General features: G+C 40.9%; 1 protein-coding gene, 1 long non-coding RNA gene and 1 other non-coding gene across 4 annotated transcripts in view; 1 reads left to right on the top strand and 2 right to left on the bottom strand.

Annotated features, from left to right (window-relative positions):
• Nucleotides 1-9,910, bottom strand: part of LOC135512015 (DNA-directed RNA polymerase III subunit RPC5-like) — a 24,601-nt gene extending 14,691 nt beyond the window's left edge. For both annotated transcript variants that reach the window (XM_064933600.1, XM_064933599.1), the window contains exons 1-4: nucleotides 9,760-9,910; nucleotides 2,142-2,237; nucleotides 1,956-2,006; nucleotides 1,766-1,843 (exon numbers count right to left, since the gene is read on the bottom strand). Coding sequence is in view for 1 of the 2 variants with exons in the window: in XM_064933599.1 (XP_064789671.1) it covers nucleotides 1,766-1,843; nucleotides 1,956-2,006; nucleotides 2,142-2,204 (192 nt within the window). In the remaining variant the exon portion in view is untranslated. The remainder of the gene's footprint in view (nucleotides 1-1,765; nucleotides 1,844-1,955; nucleotides 2,007-2,141; nucleotides 2,238-9,759) is intronic.
• LOC135512018 (uncharacterized) lies at nucleotides 9,072-13,781 on the top strand. The gene is made up of 4 exons (XR_010451357.1): nucleotides 9,072-9,148; nucleotides 12,730-12,784; nucleotides 13,372-13,559; nucleotides 13,700-13,781. It is a non-coding gene; the product is annotated as an uncharacterized LOC135512018 (long non-coding RNA).
• On the bottom strand, nucleotides 10,114-10,195 carry trnal-aag (transfer RNA leucine (anticodon AAG)). The gene has a single exon. It is a non-coding gene; the product is annotated as a tRNA-Leu (tRNA).

Below are 13,781 nucleotides of genomic sequence, written 5' to 3'. Positions count from 1 at the left end.
GGCATCAAATAGTAACCAAAAAAGTGTTAAACAAATCAAAATGGGGCGGCAGGGTAGCCTAGTGGTTACAGCGTTGGACTAGTAACCAAAAGGTTGCAAGTTCAAATCCCCGAGCTGACAAGGTACAAATCTGTCGTTCTGCCCCTGAACAGGCAGTTAACCCACTGTTCCTAGGCCGTCATTGAAAATAAGAATTTGTTCTTAACTGACTTGCCTAGTAAAATAAATAAAAATACATTTTTGATTTTAGATTCTTCAAAGTAGCCACTCTTTGTCTTGATGACAGCTTTGCACACTCTTGGCATTCTCTCAACCAGCTTCACCTGGAATGCTTTTCCAACAGCCTTGAAGGAGTTCCCACATATGCTGAGCAATTGTTGGCTGCTTTTCCTTCACTCTGGGGTCGAACACATCCCAAACCATTTCAATTGGGTTGAGGTCAGGTGATTGTGGAGGCCATGTCATCTGATGCAGCACTCCATCACTCTCATTCTTGGTCAAATAGCATTACACAGCCTGGAGGTGTGTTGGGTCATTGTCCTGTTGAAAAACAAATTATAGTTCCACTAAGCGGAAACCAGATGGGATGGCATATCGCTGAAGAATGCTGTGGTAGCCATGCTGGTTAAGTGTGCATTGAATACTAAATAAATCACTGACAGTGTCACCAGCAAAGCACCATTACACCAACTCCACCATGCTTCCTGGTGGGAACCACACATGCGGAAATCATACGTTCACCTACTCTGCTTCTCACAAAGACACGGTGGTTGGAACCAAAAATCTCACATTTGGACTCATCAGACCAAAGGACAGATTTCGACCAGTCGAATGTCCATTGCTCATGTTTCTTGGCCCAAGAAAGTCTTCTTATCGGTGTCCTTTAGTTGTTTCTTTGCAGCAATTCGACCATGAAGGCTTGGTTCCCGCAGTCTATGAACAGTTCATGTTGAGAGGTGTCTGTTACTTGACCTCTGAAGCATTTATTTGGGCTGCAATTTCTGAGGCTGGCAACTCTAATGAACATATCCTTTGCAGCAGAGGTAAATCTGGGTCTTCCTTTCCTGTGGCGGTCCTCATGAGAGCCAGTTTCATCATAGCACTTGATGGTTTTTGAGATTGAACTTCAAGGAACTTTCAAAGTTCTTCAATTTTCCGCATTGACTGACCTTCATGTCTTAAAGTAATGATGAACTGTCATTCCTCTTTGCTTATTTGGGGCGGCAGTTAGTCTAGTGGTTAGATCGTTGGGAGTAACCAAAAGGTTGCTGGATCGAATCCCCGAGCTGACAAGGTAAAATTCTGTCATTCTGGCCCTGAACAAGGCCCACTGTTCCCCACAGTAGGCTGTCATTGTAAATAAGAATTTCTTAACTGACTTGCCTAGTTAAATAAAAAGGATAAAAAATTATAATAATTTGAGCTGTTCTTGCCATAATATGGACTTGGCTCTTTAACCAACAACTGATTAGCTCAAACGCATTGGAAATGAACTTTTAACAAGGCACACCTGCTAATTGAAATGACTACCTCATGAAGAAGGGTGGCTACTTTGAAGAATCTCATATAGAAAATACAATTAGATTTGTTTAACACTTTTTTGGTAACTACATGACTCCATGTGTTATTTCATAATGTTGATGTTTTCTACAATGTAGAAAATAGTAAAAAATTAAGAAAAACAACTGGAATGAGTAGGTGTGTCCAAATGAGATGGATATCCATATGAGATGAAAATCTCTTAAACAAGGGAGCCCAGTCACACCTTCTGCTGCTTGGGCTTGATCTTGGCAGACAGATGAGTGATATCATCATAGGTCATAGAGGAAGGGCGTACTGGATACTATGAAGGAGAAAAAAAAACAAGAGAAATTAAGATAAGATAGCTGTACAAGAGCTTAACCAGGAACATATCAAATTCATACAGCTTGTTGCAGAGTAGATGCAGAACCTACCTGGAACAGATAGAGCTTGTCCGCAAGGCTTTTGGCCAGGTATACATCAATCTAAAAGAAACAGAAAGAGAGGAATCTTGGGTTCATATTATTTCCATCACTCATCTTTCTCGCCAAGATGATAAAAACTAGGTTTGGGAAGAAATAGACTGGTAAACAGGAGTGCTGGGGAAACTAGTCACTCACCTCTTGTATGACGGGGTCATCGTCCTCCCCGCTGGCCATGGTGAGGGGAGGGGGAGATGTCATAGAAGAGCAGCAGGAGACCTCCGGAGAGTCAACCTAGAATAACAGTGATGCTTAGTGACCGACAAACTAACAGGGGTAGATAAGTAGCTACGTAAATACAGTGTCACTACTCATTACTATGGCTGTGTTGAGCCAGGTTGCCCAATTCTGAGCAAATATTCACTATTTGGTCTTTTGACCAATCACATCAGCCTACGTACCGCACACACAGCTTATTTTTATAACTATGCTTGTGACCATTGTCTGATGTGAGTGTGTGACCCGAGTGATGCTGCCAAAATATGGTGACGTAATAGGACAGTAGGTAAATTTAACGTTAAAGGAATTGTTAATAGCTAACGTTGCGTGAGCCAGAAACAGTGACACTGGCTATCTAGCTAGCAGTCAATACATCATTCAAAACTCAAGGGAGGAGCACATTTTTTGGTATATGACAGTAAAACATTCTTATGATGACTATACAATTTGTTTGCACCTTAAATTCTTGCAAATTAAGTATATTTCAACACTGTCAGCTGTAGCAAATTTGCCGAACAGCTAAACTTGGAACCAATCAGAAATCCTGAACATACACCCCGGGATGAAGGCAGCCAATGGCCTGCTTCAATCTAAAACGTAAACAGTTTCTTCTGAAAACACAAGCTGCTGTCTGATGAAGAGGAACAGATATCGCTAGCTCCCAGACTGAAATAAGATAAATATCTGTTTGAGTGCACTTGAAATACGCAGCATGCAATACGAATTGTCTTGACCACTTAGCCAATTTATTGAAAGCTAGCAAAAAGTCAGTTTGACTAGCCTAGCTGGCTACTGTAAAGGTCAATGTGTTTCATTAGCCATCTCTGTCAATAAATGACATTTTTGAATCATGGTTGTGTTGAGACAAAGATCTGGGGAAGGTTACCAAAACAATGTCTGCAGCATTGAAGGCCCAGAAGAACACAGTGGCCTCCATTATTCTTATATGGAAGAAGTCTGGAACCACCAAGACTCCTAGAGCAATCGGGGGAGAAGGGTCTTGGTCAGGCTGGTGACCAAGAACCCGAAGGTCACTGACAAGAGCTCCTGAGTTCCTCTGTGGACATTGGAGAACCTTCTAGAAACCTTAGCACCACGCAACCAAATCAGGCTTTTGAATACTTAAAAAAAAAAAAAAAACTGATCTCATTATAGGGTTTTGTGTGTAGATTGGCGAAGAAAAAAACTAAATTTAATCCATTTAGAACAGAATTTGGAAAAAGGGGTCTGAATACTTTCTGAATGCACTGTACCGGCAGACTTGAAGAAACATTCAATCATATACAGTGCCTTCTGAAAGTATTCAGACCCCTTGACATTTCCACATTTTGTTACGTTACAGCCTCAATCTAAAATGTATTGAATTGTTTTCGCCCCCCTCATCAATCCACACACACACACGTAATGACATAGCAAAAACAGGATTTTAGGAATTCTACCAAATTTATTTAAAATAAAAAACAGAAATATCACATTTACATAAGTATTCAGAGCCTTTACTCAGTACTTTGTTGAAGCACCTTTGGCAGCGATTACAGCATCAGAGTCCTCTTGGGTATTGCAGATCCTCTCAAGCACTGTCAGGTTGAATGGGGAGCATTGCTGCACAGCTATTTTCAGGTCTCTGCAGAGATGTTAGATCAGGTTTAAGTCCAGGCTCTGGCTGGCCCACTCAAGGACATGCATGGACTGGTCCTGAAGCCACTCCTGCATTGTCTTGGCTGTATGCTTAGGGTCGTTGTCTTGTTGAAACGTGAACCTTCACCCCAGTCTGCGGTCCTGAGCGCTCTGGGGCATGTTTTCATCAAGGATCTCTCTGTACTTTGCTCGGGTCTTCTTTGTCTCAATCCTGACTTGTCTCCAAGTCCCTGCCACTGAAAAACATCTCCGCAGATGATGCTGCCACCAACAACATGCTTCACTGTAGGGATGGTGCCAGGTTTCCTCCAGACGTGACGCTTGGCATTCAGGCCAAAGAGTTCAATCTTGGTTTCATCAGGCCAGAGAATCTTTAGGTGCCTTTTGGCAAACTCCATGCGAGCTGTCATGTGCCTTTTACTGAGGAGTGGCTTCAGTCTGGCCACTCTGCCATAAAGGCCTGATTGGTAGAGTGCTGCAGAGATGGTTGTCCTCCTAGAGGGTTCTCCTATCTCCAGAGGAACACTGGAGCTCTGTCAGAGTGACCATCAGGTTCTTGGTCACCTCCCTGACCAAGGCCCATCTCCCCTGATTGCTCAGTTTGGCCTAACAGCCAGCTCTAAGGAAGAGTCTTGGTGGTTCCAATCTTCTTCCATTTAAGAATGATGGAGGCCAATGTGTTCTTGGGCACCTTCAATGCTGCAAAAATGTTTTGCTACCCTTCCCCAGATCTGTGCCGACACAATCATGTCTCGCTTCTCTACGGACAAATAATTTGACCTCATGGCTTGTTTTTACTCTGAACCTGAACTGGCAAGTGTGGGACCTTATATAGACAGGTGTGGTCCTTTCCAAAGCATGTCCAATCAATTGAATTTATCACACATGGACTCCAATCAAGTTATAGAAACATCAATGATGATCAATGGAAACAGGATCCACCTGAGCTCAATTTTCATAGCAAAGGATCTGAATACTTATGTAAATAAGGTATGTTAATTTTTAATACATTTGCAAAAAATAAACAAACATCTTTTGGCTTTGTGATTATGGGGTATTGTGTGTAGATTGCTGAGGATTTGTATTTACTTAATCCATTTTAGAATAAGGCTGTAAACGTAACAAAATGTGGAAAAAGTCAAGGGGCCTGATTACTTTCTGAAGACATTGTACTTTGCATAGAAACCCAAATCAATGCATGTAGATGGAAAGGGGTGTGTATCATGTGCATATTAGCCAATACAGATGGCATAGCCTACACACATAGCATACCTTGCAATATAATCTTCTCTAAAAACAGTTGTACAAAGTGCTCTGTAATAAGATGAGTGTTCTCCAATACCATGGTGGACATGCATAATGATGGATGCATTAGAATATAAGATACGGAGAATAATATAGAGCCTGTAGGATTATAGAAAAAACAGTTGGGAAATGAACGTGAAATACTAAATGTGAGTATATTTAATTGTTTAAATGATTAACTTTCCTACTAACCTAAAAGTTGTCAGTGCCAAAGTCTTGCCAATCCATTCATTATTCTACTAATCATGACAGCACGAGACAGGTTTTCCATAATGTACGTTTCATATGAATTCAAACAAATAACACCATCAGAAAGTGTTTCACCATTTATTGAGTACGGAGACAAATTGCAAAGATGTCTCAGGCAGTATTTGAAATATCTAAATATAGTGAACCTAATATTGAGTTGTACCCCTTGCCCTCAGAACAGCCTCAATTTGTCGGGGCATGGACTCTACAAGGTGACGAAAGCTGGCCCATGTTGACACCATTGCTTCCCACAGTTTTGTCAAGTTGGCTGGATGTCCTTTAGGTGGTGGAATATTCTTGATATACACAGGAAACTGTTGAGCATGATAACCCAGCAGTGTTGCTTGTCACCTAGTACAATATCCCATTCAAAGGCACTTAAATCTTTTGTTTTGCCCATTCACCCTCTGAATGGCACACATACACAATCCATGTCTCAAGGCTTTAAACTCCTTCTTTAAACTGTCCCCTCTCCTTCATCTACACTGATTGAAGTGTATTTAACAAGTGACATCAATAAGCTTTCAACTGGATTCACCTGGTCAGTCTATGTCATGGAGAGAGCAGGTGTTCATGTTTGTACATGTATATCATGTGCCGTGGGGGGCACAATCTTAAAATAATGCAATCCAGAAATGAGCACTTTACAATCTATGCCAAAAGCCTGGACTTCTGATGGAGACCATCAAACTGTCATCAACTCATGCAGTATTACCCTTTCTCTCCAGGAGCATGCACGTGCCCAGGCCCCATAGCCGTATCGAAAGGACATCCCCTGGTCACCAATGTAACTGACCGATGTAGAGAGCTACAAGTGCCTTAGCAGAATGCAATCTAAGCCTTGTGTGGTCCAGAGACGAGAACTCTCATCTATGGCACATGTCAAACTCATTTCATGGAGGGCTGAGTGTCTTTGGGTTTTCGCTCCTCCCATGATGAATTACGGTCACTAAATAGTAAAGAACTCCTCTCACCTGGTTGTCTAGGTCTTAATTGAAAACAAAAACACACAGATACTAGGCTCTCCATGGAATGAGTTTTACACCCCGGATCTATTTCAAAAGCCTGGGCTCCTGACAGGAACAATAGAATTATCCCCACTGCATGTTACAATAGTAAAATAATCTGTCACCAGCTAAACTGATTCAATAATACATTTAGTCTTTGAGATGCTCAAACAAGCATGTGTATCTGTAGTTGGAGTGTTTCAACTCTAAAATGCATTAGACTGTCTAAAACTAAACCCACAAACAGGCAAATGCATATATGGTCTCAATGTCTATATAGTGACGGAAAGGCTAGTTCAAACTGCAGTAGGATGGTTCTCACATGCAAGTGAACCAGCCCAAACTTGGTGAAGAGCACTTGGTTGATCTCTGGGAGCAGGACATAGGGGAGCTGAATAGATCATGTGAGACAAAAGTGCGAGACAAGAATGAATAAAAAAAGAAGAAGAAAAGAAATGTAAATTGTGAGCTAGAAATTGAACCTCCTGACAGTCTGAGGCAGGGTGCTCCGCAATCATCCTACTCCAACTATTGACAGGGATAATGTGGCATTTCTTATTTGTTAGTCTGAATTAAATGATTGGGTCCTGCCTTGATGACTATGAGATTTACACTACTTGTCCATTAGATTTTTGTAGTCTTAAATTATTACTTGGAATACACTAATAGCTAAAACGCTCCTTGCCCCAGAATGACATTAGCTAGTGATACAGCCATCTGCTCCTGCTTGCAAGCAACAGATATACTTGTTGGAACTAGCTAGTTAAGTAGCAAGCTAGCTAAATTACTACGGTCGCTGTGTTCTAAATTGGGAGTAATTTTACAGCTTACATTGACAGTATCAATATCATAACCGCCATCGACAAGAGACAATACTGTGAAGCAGTCTTCATCGACAACTACAAATACCTAGCTGTCTGGCTAGACTGTAAACTCTCCTTCCAGACTCACATTAAGCATCTCCAATCCAAAATTAAATCTAGAATCGACTTCCTATTTCGCAACAAAGCCTCCTTCACTCATGCCTGCAAACATACCTTCGTAAAACTGACCATCCTACCGATCCTTGACTTCGGCGATGTCATTTACAAAATAGCCTCCACACTCTACTCAACAAATTGGATGCCGTCTATCACAGTGCCAGCCGTTTTGTCACCAAAGCCCCATATATTACCCAACACTGCGACCTGTATGCTCTCGTTGGCTGGCCCTCGCTTCATATTCATCGCCAAACCCACTGGCTACAGGTCATCTTTAAGTCTTTTCTAGGTAAAGCCCCGCCTTGTCTCAGCTCACTGGTCACCATAGCAACACCCACCCATAGCAGGAGCTCCAGCAGGTATATTTCACTGGTTATCCCCAAAGCCAACACCTGCTTTGGCCACCTTTCCTTCCAGTTCTCTGCTGCCAATGACTGGAACGAATTGCAAAAAACGCTGAAGTTGGAGACATATCTCCCTCACTAACTTTAAGCATCAGCTATCTGAGCAGCTTACCGATCACTGCAGCTGTACACAGCCCATCTGTAAATAGCCCATCCAACCAAATACCTACCCCATCCCCATATGAGTTTTTCTGCTCTTTTGCACACCAGTATTTCTACTAGCACATCCTCATGGGGCGGAAGCGTAGCCTAGTGGTTAGTGTTGGACTAGTAACCAAAAAGTTGCAAGTTCAAATCCCCAAGCTGACATGGTACAAATCTGTCGTTCTGCCCTTGAACAAGACTTACCTGTTCCTAGACCGTCATTGAAAATAAGAGTTTGTTCTTAACTGACTTGTGTAGTTAAATAAAGGTAAAATTAAAATAAATCTGCACATCTATCACTCCAGTGTTAATTGCTAAATTGTAATTACTTCACCACTATTGTCCTATTTATTGCCTTACCTCATTTGCACACACTGTATACAGATTTTTCAATTGTTATTGTCTGTATGTTTGTTTATCCCATGTTAGCTGTTGTTTCTGACGCACTGCTTTGCTTTATCTTGGCCAGGTCGCAGTTGTAAATGAGAACTTGCTCTCAACTGGCTTACCTGGTTAAATAAAGGTGAATATATATATAACGTTTCTATAACTAAATAGTTTGATTACAACAAGAAAAAGACACACTGATAACAGTTCGTCTGACCAGCTACTATCTTAAATACGGATAAATAAATGACTTAAATGTAAATGTAAATAACGTGATTGGCAGATGTGATCAGCAGAGCTACTACCAAAGATTTGTTATACCGAAGCCAAGAGATCCCAGCCTGCTGTTTCAAATGTGTCATTTGAGTCATAGTTGGCAGACCAAGCAAGGTGGGCAGAACCAAGCACGAGCTAGCAAGATCCTATTTGCGCGTTCTACCACTATTAGCATATTTATGTTAAGGAACGCCTACTCTGAAGTGAGCGTGTGCAACAACTCAATTCGCCTTGGTACTCCTAAACAATTTTTAAAAAATTTGGCAAAGGTCCACTCTGTTCGTAACATATTATAGTTTTGGGAACAGAAAACGGTATAGATCAAATGTTTCATCGGTGAGAAAATTAGCAGTGTTAACCAAAATCCATTTTGTTCCATCTTCTCCCATATTTGGTAGCGAATGGAAACGCCAAGCGGATGCTTCACAATTATACATCCGGTGAAATCTGTCTCTTTGTGATAGTAACGTACATGATATTACGAGTTGCTCGGTCGTACTCTGCGGCGTTTGCCTGTCCAGCGAGCGAACATAAAAGTAAGTATTTTGAAAAAATGTAAGAATTTACATTGCCAACAAACGGATGTTTATAAGAAATACATATGCACAAAATATATATATTAAAAAAACAGCATCTCCTTCAGATCGATCGTCTTGAAGAAATCTAACCATTCATCTAACAGCCCACCACCAAGTAATACATTTTTATCGTGAGTAGTCCTCGCAGTTCATTGTAAGTTTAAGGTCACTAAATTAACTAGCTCCCGTACATTAGTTAGCTAATTTACATTGACAACATGACAAGTAGCATAGCGGCTGTGTTGGTGAGCTACTTATTCGATCAAACCGTTTGAGCCAAACCAACGCTAAAAACAAAAATAATCCGTAAAATAACGAGTAACACGTAAAAAATCTATAACGTTACGTAATTATGGCTAACTAGCTATATCTCATGATATGGTTAACCAGCTAAATATGTAGATATGGCTGTTTACTTAAGTACTGGCTAGCAATTTACCCGGTTGTTGGCTAACGTTTGCTCGAAACTCTAGCTTGCAAGCTATCAAATATAATTGGAAGTCATTTGCCAGGCCTCGATTTTGTGAATTTTCCCTGTATTTCAATAAAAGTTAAGGGCTAGATCTCACCTGCACACTTCACCGTTATCCTCAGTTTATTTCATTGACGTATGTTAATGGGTTTGCTATGTTGAAATACTTCAGTTGAACGAGCTTTAAAGAAGTGAGTAACGGTGGCTATCTGAGCGCTGCCATGTCGTTGCTTGGCTCCACAGAGACACGTGGGGAGGAGCTGCTATTTGGATTCCCACAATGCAAAGCGATAAAAGGTTTACGTTTTAGCCTACAGATGTCGCAAAGGCGTTTAACATGAGATTGTGTTCAAATGTTTAATATAATCCATAAGAATTTATGCCCTTGTAGTGATTTCCAACTCACTGGACTGGACTGCCGAAGTAGAGCCCGCGATCCGAAAAATGTTCCTGACAGCGGTGGGATTCGAACCCACGCCCCCGAAGAGACTGGAGCCTTAATCCAGCGCCTTAGACCGCTCGGCCACGCTATCATGTACCATTACTTCTGTATATAACAAGATTAATAGATTCATAAATGTTGTAAAATTACTTCGACAGCAGCTCCAAATACGATGTGGCATGACATCGCATCAGTCCGCTAAGTATGGTTATGTATTTATGAGGTGATAATGCCGGAAAAGCAGGTGTTTGGAGGGTATATTGGCACTTGTCGATGGCCGGGTTGTGCTGATAAACTCCCACTACCAGACACCCACCCTTTCGCGTGAACGTGCACGCACTCAATTCTCCATTGCTGCAACTTGTTGCTCGTTGAGATTTCTGAACACGTTAGGCTGCGTTTCATTTAATTATTTATCTCGGTTTTATCGCGGGCGAGGCACCGGTAATGTCTGCAGCTTTCGGTTTGGCTATTTGTTTCAAGTGTATTAGTCTAAATACATATCTTTGCTAAAACTCATTATCTCTCACATGTCTTATTCGACTAGTAGTTGTTCTGAAATGTTTATTGCTTGCCTACATTTTACTCCTTCCTCTGTTTAATATAACACACATACAACAACTATTAATTTCAGTTGTCTACGTAAAGTTTTTCTATAGAAAGTATTTTACTTTGATGTGTGCCACAGAAGGTATTTGACTCTAGCCACAAAATTAAGGAAATTAGTAGGGGGGATTTTGGCAAGGCTATTTTCTTGCTGGCTGAAATCACCCCTCCCTCCATCTTGGGACTGCAAGGCCTGGCACACTTCAGAATCCTTTTGGTAGCTCATGTTGACCAGTAGTGTGTGCCACAGGAACTATTTGACTTTAGCCACAAAATTAAGGAAATTAGAAGGGCGGGAGGATTTTGGCAAGGCCATTTTCTTGTCTGCCGAAATCACCCCTCCCTCCATCTTGGGACTGCAAGGCCTGGCACACTTCAGAATCATTTGGTGACCTATCATGCCCCCTGATGTGTGCCACTGGAAGTATTAGACTCTAGTCACAAAAAGAAGTGGTTATTTCAGCAATAATAGTTTTCAGAGTCCTCTTCTGTTCTCTCTACCCATTCCTCAATCCCCCATCCCATCGTGCTATTCCCTCTAAAGGCTTTTCCTACATTTAACACTTTTTCTGTTTTCGTTTTTAAGAATGTAGGTACAGTAGTAGTAATAATAATAAAAAATCTAACATTTGTACTTTGAGCAAAACAATAAAGTTCAAATATAAGTCAACATGAGTGTATATCCAAAATCACAGTAAACTGTTATAATAACAGAAAAAAGAAGGGGGGAAAATTATAATAATATAATAAACAAAACTATGACTGAATGTGCCTCCAAGAAGAATCCCTCCCCTTTGCCCTCAATAGGACACCCCTAGCACTTCCACCATCCCCATCAACCTCCCCCACCCCTCAACCACAAAACACAATAATGATGATAATTATAATGAAAAAAATATATATATATACCAAGATATATATATACACAGATGTACAGTAAATATACATCCACAGGACACTCAACTTATGTCTTTTCCTACATCAGATATTCAGGTGACATTTCCACCTGGATGACAGCACATAATCAGCAAGATGTAGATGCTCTTCATATGAGGGAATGCCTGCCCATTCTCAGATGTTAGATAATCCAAGGTGATCACGTCATTTACATTTTAGCCCAAACATGAACGTTCTGCTTCTTCTTCCACACCATCTAGCGATTTCCCCAAGATGCTCAGTCAGAGCCATGTCAGCTCCAGATTTGACTACTTCAACTCACACCCTGCTGGAATCCCTGCATTCTCAGATTCCTCTCCACTGATTTTCACCCTGGATGGCCTCCCTATTGCAGCTCACATTATGTTCAGGATTCTAATTCTAGCCTACAGGCCCAGAAAATGACCAGCTCCTTAATTATTATTATTTTTTTTAACCTTTATTTTACTAGGCAAGTCAGTTAAGAACAAATTCTTATTTTCAATGATTGCCTAGGAACAGTGGGTTAACTGAACGGCAGAACGACAGATTTGTACCTTGTCAGCTCGGGGATTCAACCTTTCAGTTACTAGTCCAAAGCTCTAACCACTAGGCTACCCTGTCGCCCCAATACCTACCTTGTGTCAATCTTGAAGTAGTCTTCTCCGTAATGATTCAGTGGACAATCACCAAGACTTTGCTGTGTACAGTTGCCTAATTGGTTGAATGAGTTGAGCTGCAGGCATCATAACTGCAAAGTCCCTTGCTGTTTGTAAATGCTGATTCAATAACCACCTAACCACTTTGATTCTGATTTACTTTTGGTCTTGGAATACACTTCTACCTGTTGCTCTATGTTTATAATAAAAACATATGTTTGTTGTGCTTTTACTCTAGCAGTGAACAGGTTAGGTAGCAGTTTTCTACATATTGCATATAATTGACTGTATATGTTACATTTTAGAACATTGTAGATTACCATGTTATACGACATCTACCATAACATGTATTTATGGTTTCAGCATATACTGTACAAATTGATAACTTCAGATATTTGATGTGCTAAAGGTACATTGATTCTCCCCTGATCCTTTTCAAATACAGTCAAAGATGTTAACATCATGAGAGAAGAAATAGCAGTCACTCTCCTCCAACACTGGTATGTTCAATTTATAATTCAATATAATTGTAGATAAAAGAAACATAAGGATCTTTCAAGGTTATCATTGATCCAACTTCTGACTAGATGGCCACTAAAACACATGTATTTAAATATGTTACAAGAAACCTATACTATTCCCCTGTTCCCTGTTTGCTCAGAAAAATACATGTAGAGATGTATAGACTACTTGACATGTTTTGCTACATGACTTGGGCCAACTGCCGCTTCTGTGGGGAGGTGGACAATAATGAGGAAGACACTAACTGGGAAATTGCTTGTTCACTTCTGAAGGCACATTTTTAGGAGTACGAATTTGTATAAGCAGTAATATTTATAGGAGGTAGTATCATCCACTTTGTCTGAAAATGAAATCATTGTAATTCAAGAAAATATATTTAATGTTTTAAATATATTAAAATTTTTCAACATAAATTACCGATTGTTATGAAAACTTGAAATCGGCCCTAATTAATTGGCCATTCTGATTTAATCGGTCGACCTCTAGCACAAACCCACCGTCGGTGGACCAGACAGGAATGGCAAAAAGTGCTCTTCACTGACGAGTCGCGGTTTTGTCTCACCAGGGGTGATGGTCGGATTCACGTTTATCGTCGAAGGAATGAGCATTGCAACAAGGCCTGTACTCTGGAGCGGGATCGATTTGTAGGCTGGCAGGTGTGTTTAGGGACATATTCAACCAATCCCTATCCAGTGTGTTGTCCCCACATGCTTCAAGGTGACCACCGTTGTTCCTGTTCCCAAGAAAGCAAAGGTAATTGAACTAAATTACTATCGCCCCATTGCACTCACTTCTGTCATCATGAAGTGTTTTGAGAAACTAGTCAAGGATCATATCACCTCCACCCTACCTGATACCCTAGACCCACTCCAATTTGCTTACCGCCCCAATAGGTCCACTGATGATGCAATCGCCATCACACTGCACACTGCCCTATTCCACCTGGAGAAGAGGAATACCTATGTAAGAATTCTG

The sequence above is a fragment of the Oncorhynchus masou genome, chromosome 24 (genome assembly GCF_036934945.1).
Source record: "Oncorhynchus masou masou isolate Uvic2021 chromosome 24, UVic_Omas_1.1, whole genome shotgun sequence".
Classification (NCBI taxonomy): Eukaryota; Metazoa; Chordata; class Actinopteri; order Salmoniformes; family Salmonidae; genus Oncorhynchus; species Oncorhynchus masou.
This window is presented reverse-complemented; position numbering and strand designations above follow the sequence as displayed.